The sequence below is a fragment of the Rutidosis leptorrhynchoides genome, chromosome 8 (assembly GCF_046630445.1).
Source record: "Rutidosis leptorrhynchoides isolate AG116_Rl617_1_P2 chromosome 8, CSIRO_AGI_Rlap_v1, whole genome shotgun sequence".
NCBI lineage: Eukaryota > Viridiplantae > Streptophyta > Magnoliopsida > Asterales > Asteraceae > Rutidosis > Rutidosis leptorrhynchoides.
The window spans coordinates 33452357-33479509 of NC_092340.1; the positions used below are offsets into that span (position 1 = coordinate 33452357).

The window sequence follows — 27153 nt, forward strand, 5'->3', positions numbered from 1 at the left end:
ACAAAATAGCTGGAGGCCGGTTTAATTCATGTGGGGCTGTAGGGTTTCGCTAATGAAGTTATGAATCAATACTTCATCGTTCATTGTTATTGATATATCTCGGTATATGATGTTGGTGCTCGTAGATTTCTTGTGAAATTCACAAGGCACGAATAATGTTTTCTAGAAAGTTTTGAGTACATCAAAAATGGAAGTGTAAAATCAAACATGTATTTGAATAATACACTTGATTTATTATGAAAATGGAGTTTAGTGTGCTGAAGCAGTGATTAACGATTGTTAAGTCATTAACGAAGGATGTACATCATAGCATATTAGTGATATGAATTATCCGAGTAGTATTTACTAGTTAAGATTCACACGTAATAGCTTAGTACGAAAATATTTATTATTGTTCCAAACCATATATATATATAAAGTATACATATATAATTCTTCAAAAAGAATGAGTCAATACATCTTAACTCATTATTACTAATATTCCTTGGTATCTATGGGGCGTATGATGTTAATGTTTGAGGTACTGAGTGTGATGTTGAGGCGTGGAATGCAGATGTTGTTGTTGGTGAAGCTGATGCTGTTGGCGGTGATGCTGACGGTACTGGTGGTGCTGGTTATGCTGCTGGTGCTGCTGCTAGTGCTCGTAGGTTTTGCACCATATTTTCCAAAGCCACTACTCGAGCGTGAAGCTCGTTGACTTCTTCTATTATTCCGGGATGATTGGCAGTTCGGACAAGGGGATGAATAAGATCTGAAATTCTAGATATTATATATTCATGACGGGATATCCTGGAAATGAGGGTGAAAATAGTGTTCCGAATGGGTTCGCCGGTAAGTGCTTCAGGTTCTGCGCCAATAGGGCAATGTGGTGGGTGAAAAGGATCACCTTCTTCACTTCTCCATTGATTAAGTAGACTACGAACCCACCCCCAATTCATCCAGAAAAGGTGATGACTAATTAGTTGGTTCATTCCGGTTACGCTGCCATTAGAGCTTGAGGAGTTCAAGGAATCAAGTGAGAAATCCATATTATCTGATCGGAATAAGGGTTTTTGTTATAAGATGAGTGTTGAATATTGAATGATATATTTGTCTTCTTGATATACGTATATATAGCAAAAAGATTTCCGTAATTTACGGAGGAAATTTAGAAAAAGTGTTAGACAAAGTCTATTAAGATAGATATGATAAGATATAATAAGATATGATGTGTCTATACTCCAATAATAGCAGTATGACGTGTCAAGATAATAAAATGATAAGTATGTAATCTGATAATCTTTCGATTAAAGACTTTCAATTCGTAATGGCCTATTCAGGTCTACGGCTTGAGCTATAGGATCCTTTAAATCGATAATCCAAACCCTTCTATTCTAGAGTTTCGTAGACGCCATCAGTCAAGAAAATTCAATGATAAAAAAATAACGAGAAATCAAAGATTTAAAAGTAATGAATATGAGTAGTGATGACATTATAATGTCTTTGAGATAACTCAATGACATTTTTCGGTTCACAAACCGATGCATAAAGGCATAAAGGCACATAGATACGTAATATAACAGGGAGTTATATACGTTTGAGTATGAGTAGTAACAAACATAAAAATTTCAAAAATCATAGATAACATTTCATGTAATACATATGTAATACACAAAATCATGATAGATGACATAGGAATGTCAAGAATTTCAGAAATCATGAGTGACATCCCTTGGTTCCCTTAACCAAGGTAGGTTTATGAAGATAACTTGCGTGAGTTATAGAATATTTTGAATCACAATGGGAATTTCCTACCGGAGTTACAGAATAAGAGATATGTATATGTATAATGCAAGTAATAATATCTTAAAGCTATAGGTCAGGCTGTAGACTAGACTTTAATGCACCCTATTAATCTGGGTTATCTACATTAAGACTGCCTAGTTCCCTACAACCTGGCTCTGATACCAATCTGTCACACCCCCCAAAATGGACCAGGGGTAATTGTGACCAATCATATCATAACACAGTTGTATAAACGAGAACGACTCTATATGAGACTTTTTAAATAAAACCTTTGTTAATAAAACAGCGGAAGCAGTAATACATGTTTACATTATTATTAAAACGTAAAATAAATGTTTATGAACTAAAATATAATATGCGATGTGGACTCCATGCAAGCATCAAATCTATCATCACAAAGTTGCAAACAGCTAGCTCAATCATCACCTGAGACAAAACATGCTTAAAGTGTCAACCAAAAGGTTGAGTGAAATTCACATGTTTATAAATAATATCCAAAGTTTTAGACCACAAGATTTAGTTTAAAGTTGATTGATATAGAAATATCAATCTAAAAGTGTTGCTGTATTTTGTAATATCGCTACTAAACAAGTTTACCCTATGACACCTTGTACTGTCAGTGTCGTGGAATCATTATTATGTAACCAAAGACCAACAGTCGAATGGTTAGAGATGTTACTCTCAATAGGCCTACTCACAATAATTAAGTTTGCATTTAAACGTAGCAATTAACGATATTACGGTAGGGATTTAGCATGAATCAAAGCATGACAGCATAGTTAACAATTTAGTACTTGTGTCTAAGCGTAAATCAGTTATAAAGCAAGCATGTGTCTCACCCCAAAAGTTATAAAACAGTTATGAAACAGTAAAAAGTGGGGCTATGAAGTTCACCTTAGTAGCACAAAAGAGTATTCCACGAAAGAACTGAACGGAAGGACGTGACCGAGATCTCAACCTAGAGATAGAACGTATGATCAGACATTGCCTAACAGACAATAGTATATAGTACTATATTGATAGTAGTGGTTCACTAAAGAATTTCCATTTTCGGAAGGTTACTATTTATGGAAAGTTTCCACTTATAGTAATTTTACAATTTTAGAAAGTTCGGGTTAATCTTTAGCAAGATGTTGTACAACTCTACTCAAACTTCGTTGCTATCAAATAAGTCAGGAATGACCAGATGTAACCGGGGGCCCAGGATTCTTGACCAGAATCTAAGTCATGGCATTCGAGATCCACAAGCTTACCCATAAATGGCAACCTAGACATCATTCACTTACGACCGTGAGTAGCGATGAAGTTCACATGAATTATACATTATCTTTGATTAACCTTCACTTTAGGTGTATACACACAACGAATTATTAATGTACTTAATAATTATATATGTGATAATATAACTTAAGTTTTATTTAATATTTAGTTATTATACCTTAGTATGTCTTATATATATTAAATATAATTACCTTTAAATAAATACCTAAATTACTTCAAAAATAGTAGTGTTTTATTAATCGAACATTATTCAAAAATGTCTAAATAATAAATTAAATATCTAAAAATTACATACATAATTTTTATAGTCTTAGTTAATCATATAGATTAGTAGAAAAATTTAAGAAAATATTTTTATTATATTTTTGTATTTATTTTTGTTTTTACCCTTAATGTATTCACAAAACAATTTTAATTCTACATAATTACTAAATAAACCCAAATAATTATTTTTATAATTTTTATAAGTTTCTATCAGTCTAATAACCTGTAGAAAAATATATAAAAAAATATTTTTTATTATTTTATATTTATTTTTTTATAAGCTAAAAATATATATAATGATTAAACTAACTTATCATTTAATTAATAATTATGTTACATATAGTTTTAAATATAATACGCATTAATATTAATATTAACTAAAGTTATTTTATATAATTAGTGTAAACTTTAGTTAACAAAAAGTGTCGACTAAAAATAAATATTTGATCAACTTCGAATTTAATTATATATTACGTATGGATAACAACCCTATAGTCAAATTAGTCAATTCAGGCATGGAAATATGAGGGTTGTTATACCATCGAGTAAGAATAGGAAATAAATGAAGTGGTATCTTCATGGGTTTCGATAGTTGAAGATGTAGATGACGGTTGTGGTGGTTTTGGTTACCGATGGTTGTGGTTGTGGGTTTTGATATATTGAAATATGAACACAAATAAGCAATAATAGTTATAGTAACAGAAATAAATGATGATGATGGACTCTGTAAAAACGTGAGCAAGTTTGGTGGTGGTTCTTCATCCAAAATTGACAACCCATAACTGTAGCGGCAGTGAGGTTGTTGGTTGCCGGTGGTGACAGCCGGTGTCGGAGGTAATGGGTGGCATGTGATGATGGTAGTCGTGTTTACGGTTGCAGCAACAATTGTGTGACGGACCACGATGGTTCTTGTGGGTTTTGAGGTGATACTTGTGGTCACGGTGGATTTGGGTTAGAAGCAGAAACATAACATCATCATTTATTATCATCATATATCATATCTTTATTTTCATATTGTTCTACAATTTTTGCAGGTGATGGTGTGGTTGGTTAGCTTTTGGACAGAACTAGAATCAATCGTAAACAAAACAAATTTTGGGGTGTTGTGGTATGGTTGAGAGTTAGGATCAAAGTAGCCGTGGTATTTCTTGAGTTGTAAACAATAATAGCAACCGAAGGTATTAACAATAACGATTTTAAATGAGGTGTTTGTGATCAAGCTTTTGTAATGGTGGTTCAAGGTGATGTCGAGCAAGAGAAAGAAGTAGAAGCCGGATGGTTAGCAGTAGTAGTACACAAGTGAAATGTTTGAGGAATGAAGATGTGTTTCATATGAATATGTATTTGTCTAAAAATATCAAGTTGTATATTATGATAAAGTAACAAACATATGCCATAATACTAGTGATGATTGGTATTATAAAGAGAGAATGAAAACATAAATGGGGATTAGACATGAAACGGATTAGTACCAATCAAGGAGTAAAACAAAATTTGAGTGGGGATTGATTGGAATGAGAAGAAAGTGGTTCTCAGTTCGTTGGAATGAAAGTTGATCGAGTAATTGATGGGACAAATTGTCCTCTATATATGAACATGTAAATATAGAATATAGAATTTAAGTAAAAAAAATCTAACACAGTTTCATAATATCACTCATATACTGTGACTAAATAGTTATCGAATATTGTTCTCAATTAAGTGCAGTAATATGAATATAGATTGATAGTGACCTATATATATATATATATATATATATATATATATATATATATATATATATATATATATATATATATATATATATATATATATATATATATATATATATATATATATATATAATAGGATAATAATCATAATCTAATAACAAACACTCAGTGACACAAAATTTAATAATTAAAGTATTACAGGATGTCAGTATGCAGTTTGTTTTTTTTAGTGTCGACATCCACTCGTACAGATATTATTTGCTCGTTTGTTAATTAGCGGCGGATAAAGGTCAAAAATTTATATAACTTATTTTCGAATCATCAATTATTTTAAAATCACATAAGTTCGAATTAAACTTCTCTAACTAACAATCGAAACGCCCAACGAGTATTACAATCATTCAATATTTATTTTTAATATACTTATTTATACATAGATATGTTTTAAATAATAATTATTATAATATCCTATTTTTATTTTATTTTACATAATTAAACTTTTATATCAATACATATAATATTTTCAAAATATATTTCCAATTAACATTTATATATATACACACATATCTATTTACAATTAATTATTCGTGAATCGTCGAAAACAGTTGAATGTCAATTGAATGTATGAACACATTTTAAGATTTTTGAGATTCAACTTAACAAACTTTGCTTATCGTGTCGGAATAATACAAAGATAAAGTTTAAATTTGGTCGGAAATTTCCGGGTCATCACAGAAGAAACATAGTGACGGGTTGGCGAAGGTTGTATTTAGATCATCCTTCAAGTGGGAGATTTTTGGATGTGTGAAGGATATCGAAACAACGAGAAAAAAAAGGCTGATTTGGATTTTACCGTGGAGGCGCGGCGCGACTAGGGCCTGACGGGCTGAAAATTCTATAATCAAGTTTTCTTGTTCCCTAAGTTGTTTCCTTGCCTATATAAACATCTCATTGTAACCCTAACATGTGTGCACGAAAATTATAGTGAAGAATCTCTGGTTTTCGCCCGTGGAGTAAACCCTTCTCCGTGTTTTGGAGTTGGGATATAACCACGTTAAATCTCGTGTCGTTTATTTATTGTTTCATGTTTTATTTTATCGTTTGTTGTTGTGGGTTTGGTGATTGGTTTAAATCACCGGTCTTGTTTGGGTCCATAATTCCTAACATATACAACATACATACATACATACATACATACATACATACATACATACATACATACATACATACATACATACATACATACATACATACATACATACATACATACATACATACATACATACTAACTATAATGAAACCTTAACTAAAGTATAATGGACTTTAATGCTGCAATTAAACGTGAGTCAAATCTAATCCAATCCATTATCTGATAGTAATAACATTTAATTATTATTTGAGAGTAAGCTTGATTCTTAAGATACAATAGGACCAAGCATGTTGAGATGTAATAAAATACAAAACCAAGCTCAAATGGATGCGTGATTAACGTGAATCGACAGGAAACAGATAGGCGGGTGTGTGAAAAGGGAAGGCCGGAGGAAAAATATATACAAGTTTAAATAACATGTCATTTGACCCATTACGATCAACGTATTTAATTAGAGATGTTAACCTATTTGGATTTTAGGCCCATTAGTAGACTTTTATGAACAAGTACAACATGTATGTGTGTCTGTGTGTTTGTCAGAACACTAACCCAATCTAGTCATCTAGAAGAAAAAAATAGAAGCAACTAAAGAAGGGTGACTGTTGTTACTCAGACTCGGATCTTGATTGAACAAACGACCTAAAGGCGGAAAACAATGGATCGTATTGAATCGAATACTTTATCACCTTCGGATCACTAAAACCTATGGGAAAACCTAGATTTCGGTGTACTAGGGTTTGGTATTCGGTTGGGGGTGTGGAGGAACGACTCTGGAACTGATAGAATGCGATTTGGGTTGTGGGAGTGCGTGACCTGAATCTGTAACCCGTAACACGTATTTATACTGATTCCAGTGTCCTTCGGTCGAAGGTCTATGACCTTCGGCCGAAGGTCGTCGTCCCTCGCCCGAGGGTCTCTTCCCTCGGTCGATGGTCAGAACTGTCCAACCAACAGTTCGAACATCGTATCGTCTTGGTTCATAATATATGTCAAACAAAGTATAACCAATAAAGTAAACAGTAAAGTCCAAATGTTAATGTCCATTACAATCATTAAAGAACTAGGGATTATGCACCAACAAACTCCCCCTAAGACCTAGTTCGCAGTAAAAACCAAAACAAAATAAAAGGTCTTTAGTTCTTCAGTCATCTTCTTTCGGAAACGGATCCACCACTGCATTTCTCAAATAGCACAACTTAGCTACCCTAACAAACTGTTCAGCTTGGACTCGATTCTCATGGCGGTATAACATCGTGTTGCAGTAAAGTGTAAATATATCAGCTTCGCAACAATTCCTTAACCAGACTGGATCCAATACCCGAATATAGTCATTGTCATCACTGTTTACCCTTTCCAAAACAATCACAGCCTCTTCTGACCTTTCATCATAATACCACCAACGAAACCTTTGGCTCCAGTTCTGTGGCATTCTCTTGACGGGAACTTTCCTCATGTAGTTTACCGGTTCATACTTAACAACCTTGCGTCTAACGCCCGTCTTTTTGTTTCGGCGATACGTGATCTTTGGAAATTGTGGTCTCCACGGACCAGAGAAATTCTTTGCCTTAAACGACCTTCTAACAAAGTTGGCGACCATACTTGCTGTTGAGTCCAGTTCTTGATATAACATCTTTAGTCGGCCAATCTGCATAAATTCAAAGTACGGAAGTGACTTAAAGTGCCATCCTCGTTTGATATAGTCCACTCCGTATTCCTTCTTCACAGCGTAAATGTCAAAATCTTGAATGTACGCCCAGGCTAAAATCTTTCCCTTACTCAAATGTTCATCCTTTTTCTTAATGAAGTTCAACCAATTCGGCTCTATTTCCGGTTTCTTAAAGTATTTTCTAACTCGTGAGCTTTCCTTCCATTCCTTTGCTAGACCCTTAACCTGTTCAGCACTCAACTTTACCGATCCTTCAGGAATATCCCCGGTCTTCTCCTTTTCTTTGCATTGACGATTCAGAAGATCATCATTCATCTTAAAATAATCTGAGAAAGTTGGAAGTTCGTCAGCTCCATCATATACCGGATACGCCTCTGTTGGCTCATTCTCTATAACAATCTCATCAAACTCATTATCATTCTCGCCTATCGCCTCAGTTTCACTAAACTCATCTTCAGACTCAGTCCTTCTCGAAGAGGACTCTGCTGGTATGGCGTCAGCGGGTATTTCAGATTCTTGCTCTTGACGCACCAGCCAATCCAGCTCCTCTCTAGTCAGATCGTGAGGGATCTCTCCCTCTTCTAATTCATCATACACAGTACACAAGTTTAATTGATCCTGCATCTGCAAATATTCAAACATATTAAAGGATCTGAGAGGAATAGCATACAGTGGTTTGTCAGCTAGGGCCAACGCCTTCGAATTCTCATCTTCTTCCTCTTCAGAATCTATCTGTTCTGCAATCCTTATCCTTTCATCCCAATCATTCACTCGACCTTCCAACAACTTAACCTTTCCCTCAGCAACAATAGCTCTCTCTTTCGCATCGGCAATAACCAATCCCTGATTACTCACCGTCTTTTCAAGATTAGTCACCTTATCAGTCAGACGGTTAACCTCTTCAGTCTTTAAGCGGTTCTCCTCCCTCAACTTTCTCATCTCTTCTTGCACCTCTTGCTTGTATTTCAACGAGTTGGCCATCGAGTCAAGTACCAACATACGAAGAGATGTAATCTCCGAAGATTCCGACCTAGAACCCTCACCTACATTCGGAGGTACAAACGGTTCTGACGTATCAACACGTTCTTGAAAGATAGGTTGTTGAATTGGAGGCGGTTGTGTCTGTTGTTGAGTAGGTGGTGGTTCAGTGGGTGTAATCTGAGGTCTTTGTTGTGAACCCGACCCCTTATCCTTCAACAAAATAAGCTTCTTCTTCTTCTTTCGTTTTGGTTTGGTGGACACATAATGCAAGTCAGCATCTACTTGTTTCCTTTTCAATCCAGCGACGCTCGTATCTTCTTCATCCTGATCCACCAAACGATTTCCACTTTCAACTGACGGGTTTTGACTCTGTACACTCTGAGTCTGACCCGTTTGATCTGCTTGACGTATCGGTTGGGTAACCTCATCGTCACTGTTAACCACTTCGAAATCTGGCTCGTTACCCGAAGTGCTGTTTTCATTCCTCCACTTCTTCTCCGGAGGACAGACATAATCTTCCCGAACTAAGTGACACACAAGCTTGCCCTTGTTCGTTGTTTTGTTCTGGTTCAAACGATTAAAGGTGATATCCTTCATATGAACCTGCTTAATCACATCCTTTCTTGTTTTCTCTAACGTTGGGATCCTCTTGTCTAACAAAATCTGTAAAAACCTAGGAAACACAAGATGACTCTGAGTAGCCACATTCTCAACCATCTGATCAAAAATAATCCCTGAAAAGTTGAAATCAGCTCGTAAAACCAAAGCAGCAAACATGCTCTGGTAAGTGTCATTCAGCTCATCAAAACCTCCTTGCAGATTACTCAAACATTTCAAAATCACCGCTGTCAAGTATCGGTAAGGATGCGAGAAACCACTACGCTTTATTGTCTTAGAGATATCCCCATCATAACTACATCGCAGCATACAACCAGTAACCTTTGTCTTTGACAACCGCTTTGGCATATCACTCGAATCACCAAAATCAAACTCGTCACGTATCAGTTGCTCGGTAATCTTAACCTCAGTACCCGAAACCTTGCTGATTATTACCGTTATCCCATCCTCAAACTCAACCTTTGCGTTTCTCCAGAATTCTCGTTGATGAGAATAGTACGCAGTGCATTCAACAGAAATAGCCGTCACAATCCTTGATCTGATAAGAAACCGGATCATCTCTTTGTATTCTTTTGCATTACGTCCATGCTCATCCAAACAAGCCACTACATTAGCCATTGAGTTGGCCTTCAACCCTGGAAGTGTAGATGAAAACGGAGTCCCACTAGATGCTGACTCAGTCTCTGAGCCAGAATTGTGTTGTTGTTCTGTTTGTTCTGCTTGAGATCCTGACATGGCTAAAACAATCTAACAAACACAAAATTCAGTCAGAACAAAAACGCGTCAAAACATTTTGAAATCAATAAATCTGCAACAGTTGACCTTCGGGTCAAAAGGTTGACCCTCGGTCAGAATAAGATGACCTTCGGTCGAAGGTTAATGTCCTTTGGTCGAAGGACCTGACCCTCGATCGACCAGTCATCGAAGCACAACAATTGGACCATCGGCCGAAGGAGGAGTCCTTCGGCCCAAAATAGATACACCTTCGGTCGAAGGTCAACGTCCTTCGGCCGAAGGTAGTTCATCAGATCTGGAAAAAATCCCAAATCCAAAACCTTCGAATATTGATGATTTTGGTCTAAAACCTGTTGGGCTTTGCCCTAAGACCACCGATAAACAACATCACGTAATCAATTTCATCAAACATCAACCATAAATCCTTTAATTTAGCCATAATAAACCGGACCCTAAAACTGCAAAAATCAAGAGATTGGATGCGTGTTATGGTACCTGTTATACGGTGCTAGAATCACAATCAAAAAATGAATAAAAACGTCCGATTGAAAACTCTGTTGGCAACAATCAAATTCGAGAGAAAAATCGTCCAAAAACACCAAGTAAACTGTCCCGAATGACAGAACATCCTATATATACCCTTCAGTTACCTTCGGTCGAAGGTCTATACCTTCGGTCCGAAAGTCTCTGACCATCGGCCGATGGTAACTGTCCTTCGGTCGAAGGTAAAGTCCCTTCGGCCGAATGTCAGGCAGTTTAATCCAAGGTCAATTTTCTTCGATTCCCTTCAGTCGCTTCACATTTTTGCCACACTCGTGCGAGTGAGTTCTCACTCGTTCGAGTGAACACCTCATTCGTACGAGTGTAAAGCAGTCACTAATCCCAAAAATTTCAGCTTCAGTCGTTCGACTGTAACTTCAAAAATCAAAAATTCAACTTTTTCTTTAAAACTTCACTTTCCCAAACCGTTTGCTTCAAACTCCCCCTGGGACTGATCTTTCACATTAAAATTCATCACGTTTAGTCCAATTAGGATTCCAACCATAATTAAGTTCCATTTCGACAAAGAGACATCATTTAAAACAACTCTTATCAGTCTAGCTACACTAACAGATAAAATAAACGAAAATCTTTTTGTATTTTTCTGAATGAAACACAGCTGAAGAACAATTAAACACAAATGAAACAAATCTACATATGAAACCAGCAAACATTAAGGAACATATTCTTGTGAGTTAGATAACTTTGATAATTCAGGGATCAGAACTGTCATAAGTTGTAGTTTATAAACGTTCATTTCATAAAGTTTAAGTACCTATAAGCTTTATCGCGGGCTCTTGGTATTAGCACACGACTAGACTTACTGACTGTCACCCCAGACATTTTGATGATCACGTTAATTAATTACTTTGACATATTACTATGTTTGCTTAGATCATAGAGTCAGTCCTCATTTCAGATCGCACGATGTTTACGGTAGTCAATTGAGCACGAAAATCCCGACGCTGTCCGTTACCACGAGTGCATACTTTGGATCTAATTGTGAAGGAAGGTTCTCATAGTAATTTTGGAATATCCCTGTCGACCATGAGTCTCTACCTTGACTTATCACTTTGAAACAATTAGCTCGGATGGATCTCACAGAACCAGTAACCTGTACACATGCGTCATGTATTTGACCACTATCGCTAGAAACCCCTTATGCCGTATTCTAATTATTATTAAAGTTGCTTGGGAAACGGAATAATCATCGCATATGATGGCCTATCCTAATACGTCAGAGATTTTTGAGATATCTCCTTGATTGCCTAAACTTAAGAATACACCTCGGTATCTTCGTGAAATGATCTGAAACATGAACATTCTTCGCGTGTAGAATTCATCTCAATCTCGTTCTTGACGATTGATCATGATTTGAATCCTTATCTTCTTCAGAACTGTTGACTTCAAATGTCTTCTAGACCAACCAGTTGTCTCAAAGCTTTTCTAATTTTTTTCATTTTTTTTTTCGAAACAACGGTTGTCTTTGTATATCTTGAATATGATGTCTTCAATAAGTATATCTTCAATTGCTTTTCAACAGTCCATGATAAACTGAAAATCTGAAATATCTTTACCTCGGTGTACGCTCAAGTATCTACTATTTTGAGTGCATATTTGAGTTTAATTTCGATTCTCCTAATCTTGGCATGTAAGGTAACTAGAAACAGTGTGCACGCATAACAGAATACATCGCCTTGTATTGATTTTCTGGGTATAGTATTGTGAGTACTTGAAATACCCAGAGCTAACTGTCTCGCAGAGAAAGTCTCAATAGGGGATACCCTCACCTTTTGTTGATTTCCCCAACAATTATTTCTTTCATACGCACCTGTGGTAGTTAAGTGACTACCATCAACCGCTATAAACCTTTCCACGATTTCCTTGTCAAGATATTTACTTGATTGTTCGTGTGATCACCTCATTCCAAGATTAGGGCAGTAAGACTTACCAATACACCTTTGATAACAACCTATATTACATACGCGCTTAGAACGTTAAACATACATGATCAGTAAAATTTCCTCATCTCCCAACAAGGTTAAATAACTCTTTTTCCATTTTCTAATTTTTTTGTATTTTCTGATGTTGCAGTTTTCTCCCCCTAAAATACTAAAACCGAAAATATTTTTGGCCTTTTGGATTTTATCTATACAAACAGAAAATAAAGAAACACACAAAAATAAAAAGCAGTAATGTTACAGAAAAGACTATGACTCGAGTTATTTTTCAGTCTCTTTGTCGGGAACCATGTCTTTTAAAAGCTTTAGTCCAATTTCAGTTAATAAAAATTCAAAACGTGGTCTATCAAAAGCTTTTGGGAACAGATCAGCCCTCTGTTCAGTAGTCCCAATTTGAACTACATCAATTAAACGTTTTTCATAACAATCCCTTATAAAGTGGTACTTAATCCCGATGTGTTTAGTTTTGGAATGGTTTACGGGATTCTTAGTGACCGCTATGGCGGCAGTATTATCAACAAAAATAGGGGTATTAGAAATTTGCAAACCGTAGTCACGCAGCTGTTGTTGGATCCAGATAACTTGAGATGTACAGCTTGATGCAGCAATGTATTCAGCTTCACAGGTAGATTGAGCTACCGCAGTCTGCTTCTTACACTGCCATGTGACCAACCGCTTTCCTAAAAACTGACAACCCCCAGAAGTTGACTTGAAATCCTTTTTGCATCCACCATAATCCGAATCACTATACGCTGTTAACTCAAACCCATCCGCACACGGATACCACAAACCCAAACTCGGCGTTTCTTTCAAGTAGCGCATTATCTTCTTTACGACCAACATGTGATGAACATTTGGATTCGCCTGATAACGAGCACACAGGCAAACCGCAAACATTATGTCCGGCCGAGACGCCGTCAAGTACATAAGGGACCCAATCATGGCCCGGTACAAAGTCTGATCCACCTTTGCACCGTCCATATCCGGCGAAATGCCGTGATTAACCGAAAGAGGAGTCTTAGCAGGTCTCTCAGCCTCCATTTGAAAACGAGTAAGTATATCGGCAACATATTTCGTCTGGTGCAAGAAAATGCCTTTATCTGTTTGTGCAACCTGGAGACCGAGGAAAAACTTGATTGTCCCTAAAGAACTCATCTTAAACTTGCTCTGCATGACCTCCTCGAATTCATCAACCATACCTTTGTCTGTAGACCCGAAAATAATATCATCGACATAAACCTGTACCAACATCAAATGCTTCCCCTTTTCTTTAATGAAGAGCGTCTGGTCAATAACACCCCTCCTAAAACCATTTTCAATCATGTAATTGGACAAGGTTGCGTACCATGCCCGCGGAGCCTGATGTAAACCATACAAGGCTTTGTCTAACTTGTAAACCTTTTCTGGAAAATGCGGATCCTCAAACCCAGGTGGTTGCTCGACATACACAGTCTCATTAATCTTTCCATACAAAAACGCGCTCTTGACATCCATTTGATAAACCTTGAAACCTTTGTAAGAAGCGAATGCCAAGAAAATTCGAATCGCCTCCAGTCTCGCCACTGGAGCAAAAACTTCATCGTAATCAATGTCAGGTATCTGAAGATATCCCTTGACAACTAACCTTGCCTTATTCCGTACCACTATACCCTGTTCATCCTTTTTGTTCTTCAAAACCCATTTCAAACCCAGCGGCTTACAGCCGTGAGGTGGATTAACAAGCTTCCACACCTCTAAGTGTCTAAATTGCAACAGCTCTTCTTGCATTGCCAAAGCCCAATCATCATACTGTAAGGCTTCGTACACATCTTTCGGTTCGATCTGACACACAAAACAAGAATGGGCATGTCTGAAGATCCTCCCCGATCGATTCAGTTTGGAGTAAAATGCTGTCACAACATTAGCACTTAATGATTCAGTAGGTTCCGAAGTTGAGGCATCGGTAGGAGGTTTACCCGGAACACCAGTATCATCCACAAAATAATCATTCAATCGACACGGTCGTATAATATTCCTATTCGATCTACGTACTCTCCCTACATCACTGCGGGGCGCTTCATCTGATTCGGACCCTGAAGATTGTTCATGAAGACCCGAATGAAAATCAACTAACGGTGGAACCGGCTGTACTTCTTCCTCTTCTGACTCACTACCATTAACAGATTGCTCAGCCTCATAATCACTTGTATTTTCCAACTCAGGAACCGAATTGGAAGTAGACGGAATATCAGCATTCGGAACAGGAGTAGGAACACTAGTAACAGGAACATTCGCTGCAGAAGATCGAGTCTCCCACAAAAACTGTGCAGCTAAATCTTCATCAGTAACTTCTGGAGGAAGATTAAACGAGTCGAAGAGATCATTGTAGTCAAAATGCCAAGCAAAACCCTTGACTGTAATAGCTTTTGGATCCGTCTTAGGCACCTCAACCTCATAGTGAACTTCAACACGTTTCGTCTCTGTATTATACACCCTTTTGTTCGGATTCCCATAACCTAAGAATATACCAGTAACAGCTTTCGGGTTAAATTTACCACCGGTATCTTTGATCATTATGGTGCACGGCGCACCAAACGGTTCTAGATGCTTAATGTTAGGTTTCCGCTTTTGTAACAATTCGTAACAAGTCTTCCCGTGCCTCTTAACAACGAGCACACGGTTCATGATATAGCAAGCAGTATTCACGGCCTCACCCCAAAAGTTAATAGGAAGGCCCGAGTCCGCTAACATGGTTCTAGCAGTCTCAATCAACGTACGATTCTTTCGCTCAGCTACACCATTAGACTGTGGGGTGTATGCAGGACTAAACTGTTGTTGTATCCCTTTCTCTTTGCAAAAGTGGTCCATGAACTGATTTTTGAATTCAGTACCGTTATCAGTCCTTATCTTCCTTACCTTTAAGTTATACAAACTTTCAAGCTTCAAAATTAACAGTCGGATTTGCTCAAACGTTTCCGACTTCTGTTTCAACAACACAACCCACGAGAATCGTGAGTACTCATCCGTTACCACAAGACAATAAACTTCCCCTGTAAGTGTTTTCTTCTTAATTGGACCGAAAAGATCCATATGTAATAACTCTAGAGGAATGTTAATCGAATGAAACTTTTTCGCAGGATGAGATTTCTTCGTCTGTTTCCCTTTCTTACACGGAACACAACCATCCGGAATATGAAAACTCTTTACATTCAGCCCCTCAACCAAACCTTTGTGGGCCAGATGATTCATCTTTCTCAAGCTTAAGTGACCCATACGCTTGTGCCATAACACTGACTCTTGTTCAGAAGCTTTCGAGACAAAAGCTTGTTGACCACCAACAGAAGCAATGGCCTTCTTCATATCAAGAATATATAAGTCTTTGTGTCGCGGCGCAATCATAAGGATCATATCTTTAGGAATCTCAAACTCTTTCTTCAGAATGTAGCTGTTCTTATCATCAAATAACACTTTGTAATTCTTTTCAGCCACTTGGGAAACAGACAGCAGATTGTGAGACATCTGCTCCACATAATTCACCTTATCAAAACTAACAGAGCCATTTGACAGAATGCCCTGAGCAGTAATATTACCCCCTTCAGCTCCAGTAAAAGAAACTGGTCCACCGTCTATTGGTTTAACATTAGAAAGCAAAGCCAGATTCCCTGTCATGTGCCTGGACGCTCCACTGTCAACTATCCACGTGCTGGTACGTGGATTGTAAGCGACCTGCACAAAACAGTAAATGATTAGTTCACAATGGGCACCCATGCCCGAATGGCAGTGGGTTTCCCATCAACACCAACAACCGGCAACTCAACCCATTTCCCTTGAGATACAGACGGACCTTTAGAGTTGCCCTCTCGTTTCACTTCACTTTTCGGTTTCCAGACCTTTTGAACAATAGGTTTTCTATAATAATCGGCAGTCTGGAAATCATTTCGGTCACGGTCTGACATTGGAGAGACTGACCTCTGCCAGTAAACTGGCCTTGGATTGAGGTCAACCTTCCTTTTTGGGGTCTGTTTAAATGGACAAATTCCCGCCCTATGACCTGAAGTCGCACACGTATAACAAGTAGTTTCGGCAGCTCGGTAGCTGTCATCAGAATTCACGGAAGGCGGTCCTCGATATCGGGATCTATGGACCTGAATTTTGGTAGGTGTGGACTGTCGTTTTGGTGAAACAGGTTTGGTCGGTGTTTTGGTTTGGGGTTTTGCCTGCTGTCTACGACCTGGTGGTATATATTTGGGTACACTACCATCAGTTACTCTCTTGCCAGAAGCATATTCATGCTCATGGTTTAGTCCCTGTTGGAACTTCACAACTGGTGGTGGCGTACTTTTCTTGTTTGAGGGCTTAGGTCTATCAGCAGGTTTTACGGGTCTCGGTCTCGGTTTCTGCTCAGTCACCTTCTTAGCATTTGAAGGATTCTTAAGGATGGTGACTGGCTTAGTAACGGGGGTTGGTTTCTTCACTTCGACAGTCTCACTTTCACTCTCAGAGTCAGTTTGACTGTCTTCCACAATACCCTCAACGAGGATCTGGTCCTTTAGTTCACTTTTCAAAACCTCGGCTTTTGTGGGTTTGCCAGATTTCTCTCCACTTCTCTCCTGTGGGGTACTGGAATAGTCACCCATTAGAGGTGGAGGAATCCCGTCATACCCAAGCCCGGTCTTTCCTACGTTCTTATGCGAGTGAAACTCATGCACATACGACATTCTCTGGTAATTATCAAGCCTAGCCTTTTCACATTCGTACTTATTCTTATAGGATTCTCTCTCAGTCTTAAGTACTTCCATTTCAGTAAGGTTCATATCTAAAATTCTCTTATTCAAAAGAGCATCAGCAGTTAAGCCATCTACCTTAGTTTCTAGGTTCTTGATCTTATCTACATACTCTTGCTGCTTATTCAAGTAAAACAGGGCATCCTCATAATCCTTCTTATTTACAGCTACTTCCTTTCTAAGGCTATCAACTACACTAGCATACTTAGGGCATTCACTACATGTAGTGGGAATCTTATTCAAGGTATCTACAATGGATTCTAACCTAGCTACTTCTAGTTCATAAGCATGGCATTTTAAACAAGTAGAAGTAGAATCATTTGGTACCTTAGGTGTCTCAGAAGCATTTTCCATGAAGGCGCAGTTATCTTTCAGTTCACCAGATTCCTGATACTCCGATTCCGATTCCAGCTCAGACTCTGAACTGGTACCATCCGAGTACTCATCAACCTTATCAGCCGCATTATCTTCACTACCCTTACCCTTAGCAGCAACATTACCATCAACTATCTTTTCAAACCAATTACCCTCAGCAAAATCCAACCCAATAAGCTCATCATCCGACGAATCAGAAGACACATCAGACAACACAGCTTTAAACTTCTCAGCAAGACCCTTTTCTACTCTCTTTCTCAAACACATTTTCACTATCTCATCAGCCCGTTTAACTCGAGCTTCGCACTTGCAGACATAACAAACACAATCACAATTACCCAAACAACCAGCTTTCACTCTTTCTAACCGTTCAGCTTCCTTCTCAGATTCTGACTTACCCATAAACACTACATTGGCATGTTCAGCATCACCCAATCCAATTGACCATTCAAATCCCTCATCAGCATAGGTTGTATTCATTGCAGAAGATGATGTTTCACACACAGTCTCCCTAGGTCCGTCAGTAATTGTAACTACTTTCCTGTCAACATTCCCACTATTAGGAGCAAACGGATTCTGAAACCCTGGTTTGTGTGGTCTAGTGCAAGTTCTCTTAAAATGTCCGTACTCACCACAATTGAAGCACCTAACCTTATTCTTATCAAAACCTAACTTTGAATCTTTGTTACCATTCAAACTCGTCTGACCAGTCCGTTTCAGATACTTCTTCGCCCTTCTGATAACAATTCCCATAGCACAGATAATGTCCATCCGCTCAAGTTCATCTTCATCGATTTGTTCTAAATCCTCAGCACTCAAATGGCTATTAACCGCACTACCTGCCATCATCTCATTGCAACAGTTTACCACAACAGCCGCTAGTTGCATTTCCTCCTTAATCACCTCAGGCGCTTTGCCTTTGTAATTGTCTAGATGCATCAAAGGTAACTGAAGTTCCTCTGAGGCCTTTCTTTTCTCTCCACTTTGAGGCGATGGTTGTTGAACACAAGATTGCTGTACTGGTGGCAATGGACAAGATGTACCATACGAACTCGCAGACATGTAAGCAGTTTGGAGTGGGGCATGTTGCACCGGAATCGAGGAGATACCGGTGGTTGCTCTGTATAACTTTGGATTTTGAGCACCGTTAAGTCTTGCTTCCCTAGTCTGCATTTCTAATTCTTTCTCCATCAACTTCGATGTGAAACCATACAAAGTCATTATCCCACCTGGACCTTCTCCAGTAGTTGTACTAATTTGAGAGACTATGTAGTCCCACTTCAACGGTAACCCAAGCTTGAACTGTTTTATTGCTTTCTGTTCATCCACTGTAAGTCCATAACTTTTTAATTCACTAATCAGATGCCTATATCTTGTAACAGTCTGTTCTAAGGTTTCATCTGGTAAAGCTGCAAACCTTTTCCACTCCGCTTTTAACAACTGACCCTTGGTTTTTCTGTACCCCTCGGAACCCTCTGTTGCAGCTACAAGAGCATCCCAAAGAGTTTTGGATGTCGAGTACTGCTTGAACTGATGAAAGATTTCAGGAGACAAGGCTTGCGTAAGATGGGCATATGCCTTACATTCTTGTGCATACGCAGCCTTCTCTTCGGCTTGAAATTCCGATCTGTTCTTTTCATGTAAGTCATTTCCCACAACCACGGTTGGCCATACGTAGCCAATCAAAATATAATCCCAGAGAGTTGCATCGATACCATTCAAGTAGATTTGGAAGCGACCCTTCCAATCTAAGAAATCATTTAAGTTCTCGAGTTTCGGACTACGGTTAGCCGAACCTGTTAAACTCTCGGACAAAATCAGTTTCTGTAATCCAGGATTAATTGCTAAGGCGTACTGTTGTGCAAGTTGTTCATTAGTGTCAGACATGTTTAATTGGTTTAAGTGGTTAAGTTTAAGTTCAAATTGTCCAAAATCTGTGTTCTGATCAGTTCTACGTTCGGCCGAAGGTAAGGGTCGTTCGGTCGAAGGTGTTGTCGTTCGGCCGAAGGTCACGTGACGATCGGTCGAGGGACGATACAAAGTGAGGTGTTCGAAAAATTTAACTCGTTCGGTCGAAGGTAGACCCTCGGCTCAGAAAATATGACACTCGGTCGAAGGTTAGGTTACGTTCGGTCGATGGTAAGGTTACGTTCGGTCGAAGGAAATACTTAAGACACACGGCTCAAACTTTGTCCTTTGGGAGTAGGACTATGATCTTCGACCGATGGAGGTATTCGTTCGGCCGAAGGTAAATGACGTTCGGCCGAAGGTAGTTCGTCAGTAGGTTTTCCAGAAAAACGTGGGTTTCGAAGGAAAATCGACTGTAGGCTCTAATTTTTGACCAAAATCGACAAACTAAACCGATAGAAACCTTTTAATACTAAAAACGACCTCAACTATACTCAAAAACGCCAAACTATATCGTGGAAAAAGAGACTTTTGATCCTAAACACCAAACGAAAACCCTAACACCTTTTAACACAAAAATTCGACTCAAAAACGTTCAATCGGTAACCCAAAAGCTCTGATACCAATTTGTTGTTACTCAGACTCGGATCTTGATTGAACAAACGACCTAAAGGCGGAAAACAATGGATCGTATTGAATCGAATACTTTATCACCTTCGGATCACTAAAACCTATGGGAAAACCTAGATTTCGGTGTACTAGGGTTTGGTATTCGGTTGGGGGTGTGGAGGAACGACTCTGGAACTGATAGAATGCGATTAGGGTTGTGGGAGTGCGTGACCTGAATCTGTAACCCGTAACACGTATTTATACTGATTCCAGTGTCCTTCGGTCGAAGGTCTATGACCTTCGGCCGAAGGTCGTCGTCCCTCGCCCGAGGGTCTCTTCCCTCGGTCGATGGTCAGAACTGTCCAACCAACAGTTCGAACATCGTATCGTCTTGGTTCATAATATATGTCAAACAAAGTATAACCAATAAAGTAAACAGTAAAGTCCAAATGTTAATGTCCATTACAATCATTAAAGAACTAGGGATTATGCACCAACAGTGACGAAAATTAGTTCAGCATTTCATTCAGTATGTTTATATTTAACATTTAAATGAAATAATGTCGAACCATTCAACAACGCTAAATCATTCGGTGTTAAATTACTTTCTTAAACAATTAGCACACATTTGTTTCATTTACTATCTTCTTATATCATATAAAAGACACTCATCAAACAATTTTTAATTATTCATTTAAAAAGTTAATACATCAATTTTATATCATTCATAAAGTTAATCCGGGAATAATCATTAAATAAATTATTGACGTTGAGAATCAAATTCATTCATAATTTTTGAGTTACTTAAAGTTGAACCATCAAACGTTTAATCATTCTAATTTATCAGACTCGACATACCAAAATTTAAGATATTAAAGGGGTTTAAACCTAAGTCTTGCTTTTACTTAACTTTCAGATCTATTGGGCCTTCCAGAAAATAGACATATTAGATTACATCTTGTTCGTATATATTGTGAAACCCAAGTTTTGATCTCTTCATTTGAAGAGCATGCTGCGCAGTTTGCTCGTTTCGTTTGGATTGAAATTAGGGGAATCCCGGCCAAGTTTGTATCGGATGAGAATATACATAAAGTGGTCAGAATGTTTGGTGATGTCTTATACGTGGCTAAATCATCCACATACCTTGGCAACTTTGGTTCGCTTTATGCGTTTCTAAAATCAGGTCGGGTGAAACACATACATGAGTTAGTTGAGACTAATTTGGAGGGCGAAAGGTTAACATCGAAGAATTTTTGGGTTAACGAAGTTGGACAGTCAGTTGATCATAAGCTGTTAATCGACGATTATTTTTCGGCGGAGGTGACTTCGAGTGTTAATCGATCCATTAGGTTGGGGTCATTTCCGGAATCGGTCAATGTTGATCCTACGGTCACAGGTTTAGTGAATGGAACGGGTGATGTTATGGGTGTTCATAGTGGGGTTAACAGTGTGGAGGATGGTATAGATGTGGTGGACGCGGTTGTAAAGGCTTCGGGTTGTTTCGATGCAACAGAAGGTTTTGATGATTTGCTTCAGAGGAAGAAGATGGATGGTGCATGCACAAAGGGATCAGAGGGTAGTGTTAGTGCGGTAGATAAGGGTAAAATCACTTGTGGGGTTGATGGGAATTTGGGTTCACCATATTCGGTTCATATGGTCGAGATTGATAATGCTCTTAGTGATGCAGGTTTTGGTCCTAAGTCTAAAAAAGGAGATTCGAGGAGGTTTTGACACCAACGATGTGTAACGCATCTACTAGTGCTATTCTTGATAACTTGGCTGACGTTGCTACCGGTAATATTGCGGGTCGTAAGTTTTGTATTTGTGCGGATTCGAATTGTAAGGGTTTTTGTAGGGGATGGCATGTGCATACTAGCAAATTTCGAGGTGATGCGGCGAAGAAGACCGGGATTAATAAAGCTAAGGTAAAGAAGAAGAACGAGAGGGTTGATTCATTTTCTTTGAAGGATTTTAGTGATGATGAAGAGGAGAGGAATGAGCTTAATAAAAAAAATCCCAAGGACTCTCAAAAGGATGGAGCTTGCAAGTGGACTCGCATAGGAACGGGATCGGGTTGTGTAGGAGGACAAGGGGGTTTTTTCGATCAATTTAGGAATGGTGGTTTGAATTCTCCGGGGAGTGACACCGATGAGGGGATTGGAATTGAGTCGACTTTTACGTTCAAAGTTAATGTGGATGGCGGCGGCGACAACAACGTAGGTCGTTGATTGTTTTTTGTATTGATGTGTTTTTATTTGTAGGTGTTTGATTCGTTCCTTTGTTTGCATGTTAGGTGTTTGTTATGTTTTCGGCGATGCTCGGGGTTAGTTTCGTTAGGTCCGTGTCTTTGTTAGTTCTTGTTTTCTGTCTTCGAGCCTCGTGAGCGGTTTATTTTGTATCTTTGTTTCTCGTCTCTTTACGAGACAAAGATTCGTTATATAAGTTTTCGTTTTTTTGGCAACAAAAAAAAAGGTGGAAACAAAGGTGACTTTTTTCTACAACAAACAAAATTTACAGACAGACAGTAAAAAATCCATGGAAAACAAATGTTAAACATATAATTTTTGACATCCTTATGAAACAAAAAACACTTTTCTTCCCTTAAAATGGCTTTACAATTTATCAATGCAGCCTCCATCATCCCAAGTGTTTGATACATCAATCAAATATACACCACTCTATTCTTTTTTGCCTCCAGCTGCATCAGATTAATTTAATATATAGTTAGAAATACAGATAAAATCTTAATCTTATGATTATTAGAACACGAAAATGAAATGTTACAGTAAAAGGCTAACCAAAGAAAGATCCACTTTCAATAGCATCCTTGTTAGCATCTCCAAGAGCTGCAGATGCCAAATAGGTGTCAGCCAATTGGACTCTCTTAACATTCTCTTGTTCTTGAACAAGCATGTTTCCGTATTCTAGAAGCTTCTCGATAGTCATCTTTGGTTGCTCGAATGTCGGGGGCCCATCCCTCGAGTTCACAAGCTTCTTTCCAATCGTTTCAACTCCAACGTCTCCAATCCACTTCCTCACTTCATCATCGTACACTCTCGCCCTCAATGCACCAAAGAAATCTACGTTTTGTAAATGAGAAAACGACGGTTACAATTTAGTCATGTTGTAATGTGTTAGCGAGTCACGCATTCGGCTATAACAAAACGTGTTAATAATTTAGTTTCAAATTCTTATGGATTTTGCTAACGACAATACTAAGGGTTGTCGTTAACGTGCATCAAGAAGTTGTATAATTGAACAACTGTCACGTCACTATAAAGTTGTAACTGTCATGTACCAATCTTTTATGCATCTTAACAACAGCCTTTAAGGATTGTCAATAGCAAAAATCCAATTTTTTTTAAGATACTTACCGATGGATTGTCCTGGGAAAGTATCGACAAGTCTAACAATGGCCTCATCAGCGATATTATCAGTCTTGAAAATACCGATACACACTCCAATACGGTCTTCTCTCGTGGGGGCCCAGTAAAACTTCTCCATACGTCCATCACGGATAAGGGGAGCATACAACGTCGAGAAATCGTTTCCTGTAACGATGATCGGGACACGTGGGTTCTCTTCCTTGTTGTACATACCAGGGAGTTGTACATTAGTTGGGTTATCAGCAATGTTCATGAGTGTAGCGTTGACCATCTGGTTGTTGACCGTGTATTGTGTCGTTCCACCCATTCTTCCTGCACCTGCATCGAGATCGTTGATGAACAAACAACACATTTTCCCCTTCTTGATGATGTCAGCAGCCTCACGGTACCGTTGTCTGATGAGCTTAGCTGGCTCTCCGGCGTTTCCACTTTCTAATTCTCCGGCACTCATCATGATAGGTCTGGCAATACACTCCCACAAGTCAGAACTATTCTATTTGACTTTGAAAGTCAAAGTTTGACTTAAAAGTCAAAGTTTTTTTAAAACAAAACTTACGTGATTCCCATCTTGGCAAACACAAGTTCACATTGGAAAGACTTTCCTTGACCTTTTCCTCCCCAGACACCAAGAATTAGAGGAACCTAATCAAACAAATAATAAATAGTTATGAATTTTTTATTTTATTTATGGATCTTTCTAACGACAACCCTTAGGGGTGCTTAAAAGCCTTGTACAATTTCATTACCACCATTTTAAATTGAATAAATAACCATTACGTACAAGACTTTTATGCACCTTACAACCCTTAGAGTTGTCATTAGAAAACTCTACTACAACTAAGCTTGTAGTTTTTGACACTTTTTAAATAAGTTTTTCACGCTTAAAAGTGTGTATATAAGTTAAAAGTGCGGAAAAAGTTGACGTCAAAAATTTTGATGCGTGAAAAAATATGGCATCAAAAATTTTAAGTGTTTTTCGGGTTTTCCTTTTTGACGCTTTTAGGTGTCAAAAATTTTGTGACAGTTATAGGTGTCAAAAACATGTCAAGTTATTCAAGCTTTATAGTGTCAAAAATAATGAAATCGTCAAAAAAATGAATTTTTTTTGTAGCCATCCTTCATGTATTAAAATTCTAGTAACAGAAGTTAGATTTTGCATATTTAGAAACCTTGATGTTAGGCAAAGTCATGAAGTTCTTGGTGATGTGTACAACAAGTTTGTCCATGAAAGCAGGTGCAATGTAGAATCCACCCATGGTGTTGTCCAAGTTATATCTACACAAATACAATCTCACAATTAATATCAAATCAAATCATAATAAATAATAAGTTTCACAATAAGTGAGGGTTAGTTAATTACGTGCGAAGCCCAGTACTGATGTACTCGTACGAACTCATAACAGCGAAGTGGGTCCCGACATCTTGTGGGGCCTGGAAGAGTGAATCAACCATACCCTTACCTCTGGTGATATCTTGTTGATCATCAGACATATCGTACGCGAGTCCCTTCCATCTGTCTTTGTCGGTTTGTTGGGTTTCTTCGATCTCTTTATCGGCTGCCATGATTTTGAAGTTCGGGAATTTGTTGTTGTTGATTGTGAGTCTTGAGTTCACAATCTTTTTCAAACTGGTGCCCAGGAAATTTGAGCTTGGCACACCTGCAACACCACTGCTTCCATTCAAGCTCAACTGTATGTCATGACAATAAATAGATATTAGTTAGTAGTTATTAATTAACCCATAATACAGATTAATTGTTTGAAGTTGCAGATTAAATGATACTCCGTATTAGATACTAAACTTACAAATAGATTATGTAGTTGCATTTTGTTACCTGTTACTACAATCTTAACATAGTATTTTTTTATCAATCATACAACACATACTTGAACAAAGTTTACTAATCGCGGAAGATTATTTAAATTAATTTTTTTTTTTTTTTGAACGGTGATTCGGAGTCACTGACGGGGCCCAAACGAGATGTCAGAACCCACTCACCCGATCATTTCCTTTGTCGAACTATTACAGTCCTACTACCCCTCCCTCATGAGGAAACCCCACGACAAATCCATACGGGCATCGCTTGTGGCAAAACCCCCTCGGGTGATATTTGAACGCAAGACTTCCGCAACCTCCGAGGCCCATGGAATGGACGGGTAACAACAAGGGAAATTTTGCAGCGAGTAGTAGTCAAACCCTGATCTCCTATATGGGAATACAGCAAGTCAGGTCACCACTACACCAACGCCTTGTTGTTAACATAGTATTTTTTTGAACAATCATACAACATATACTTTTTTTTGGGTAAGAGAGGAAAACCCTCCTGAACGAGCACATTGGCTCCCTCATAGAAGGTAAAACCTCGGATAATCAAGCCCCCCGAGCGCGAGACCTGGTACCGGGTAAATTGCGCATTATGCGCACCCTCTAGTCACACTCACTTTTTGATCAATTTGGCATAGCCAAGAATTGAATCCGGTTGGTGTGCTTCATTGGGCAACTCAATGGTACCGGGTGTACTTTAACCAGTCATACACTCATACGACATATACCCTTCGCCACGTACATAACGATCTGATTTTGTGTGTTTGTAATTGTGAGTGTAGTGCAATTCTGTAAAGTTGTTATGGTAGGTAATATTTAGTTATGAGTCAGTTATGGGTTAGTGGTAGAGGATAGTGCTGAAGTGGAAGCTAATAAGTTCAGTTATGTTAGTTATGATAAGGAGGCACAATGAAACTCTAGTACTAAAATTATTTCGTATCTTGTTATTGTGCACTTCACCCAAAAAAGAATATACCATTTAGGATATGTATGAAAAATCCAAGAAAGATCTATCTATCATCCTATGATGATACAGTAATAATTATAACTAACTAAAGTTATAAAGATGAAGCAAGAAAGGAGTACCGGGGCACGGTTGATGGTGGCTCCGACGGTCGAGACGGTGGTTGCCATGGTGGATCTCCGGCAGAAGGATTATTGTATTGGTGAAATGAGTTACTGAAAGAGTGAGGTGGGATGGGTTTTGATGACTTATACTAGTAATGAGTGTACCAGAATTATTACAAGGAGGGAGAGGATTGGCTTTTAACACATAACGGCCACATAATCAAGATTGAAATACTTGCCACGTGGCATTCAAATAGTGATTGTTGGTTTATAGACTTATTACTATTGAATTATTGATATTGAATTGAATGGGAAGACGAATTTTTTGAGGGTAGCCTTTGATCTTACTGTCACCACACACTCTTGATTTGGCTTTAGTTGTTTCCATTGCTAACTTCCAATTAATTTTTTATTAATTCTATACATATATTATCCACAATCTCTATTTTTCTTCTTCATATTTAGTTAACAGAAACAAACAGAATATATTCTTACATTAATTACATATATATTATTACATATACATA

The 27153-nt window shown here is 38.2% G+C and overlaps 1 protein-coding gene across 1 annotated transcript; it reads right to left on the minus strand.

Moving 5' to 3' along the window:
* Window positions 1-22821: 22821 nt before the first annotated feature.
* On the minus strand, window positions 22822-26802 carry LOC139862458 (ribulose bisphosphate carboxylase/oxygenase activase, chloroplastic-like). The gene is made up of 7 exons (XM_071851063.1): window positions 26645-26802; window positions 25095-25423; window positions 24904-25009; window positions 24291-24376; window positions 23723-24195; window positions 23147-23428; window positions 22822-23046 (listed from the first exon to the last, which is right to left on the minus strand). The coding sequence occupies exons 1-7, from the start codon at window positions 26690-26692 to the stop codon at window positions 23027-23029; spliced, it is 1344 nt and encodes a 447-aa protein (XP_071707164.1). The 5' UTR covers window positions 26693-26802; the 3' UTR covers window positions 22822-23026.
* Between the last annotated feature and the right edge of the window lie 351 nt (window positions 26803-27153).

Bases quoted from the DNA above. Each gene is read 5' to 3' on its own strand.
- LOC139862458 (XM_071851063.1), bottom strand. From the start codon at position 26,692: ATGGCAACCACCGTCTCGACCGTCGGAGCCACCATCAACCGTGCCCCG. The intron at 25,010-25,094 runs GTAATTAACTAA...GTATTTGTGTAG, and splicing joins ATCAGTACTGGGCTTCGCAC to ATATAACTTGGACAACACCA. The intron at 24,377-24,903 runs GTTTCTAAATAT...TTGTTTGATTAG, and splicing joins TGACTTTGCCTAACATCAAG to GTTCCTCTAATTCTTGGTGT.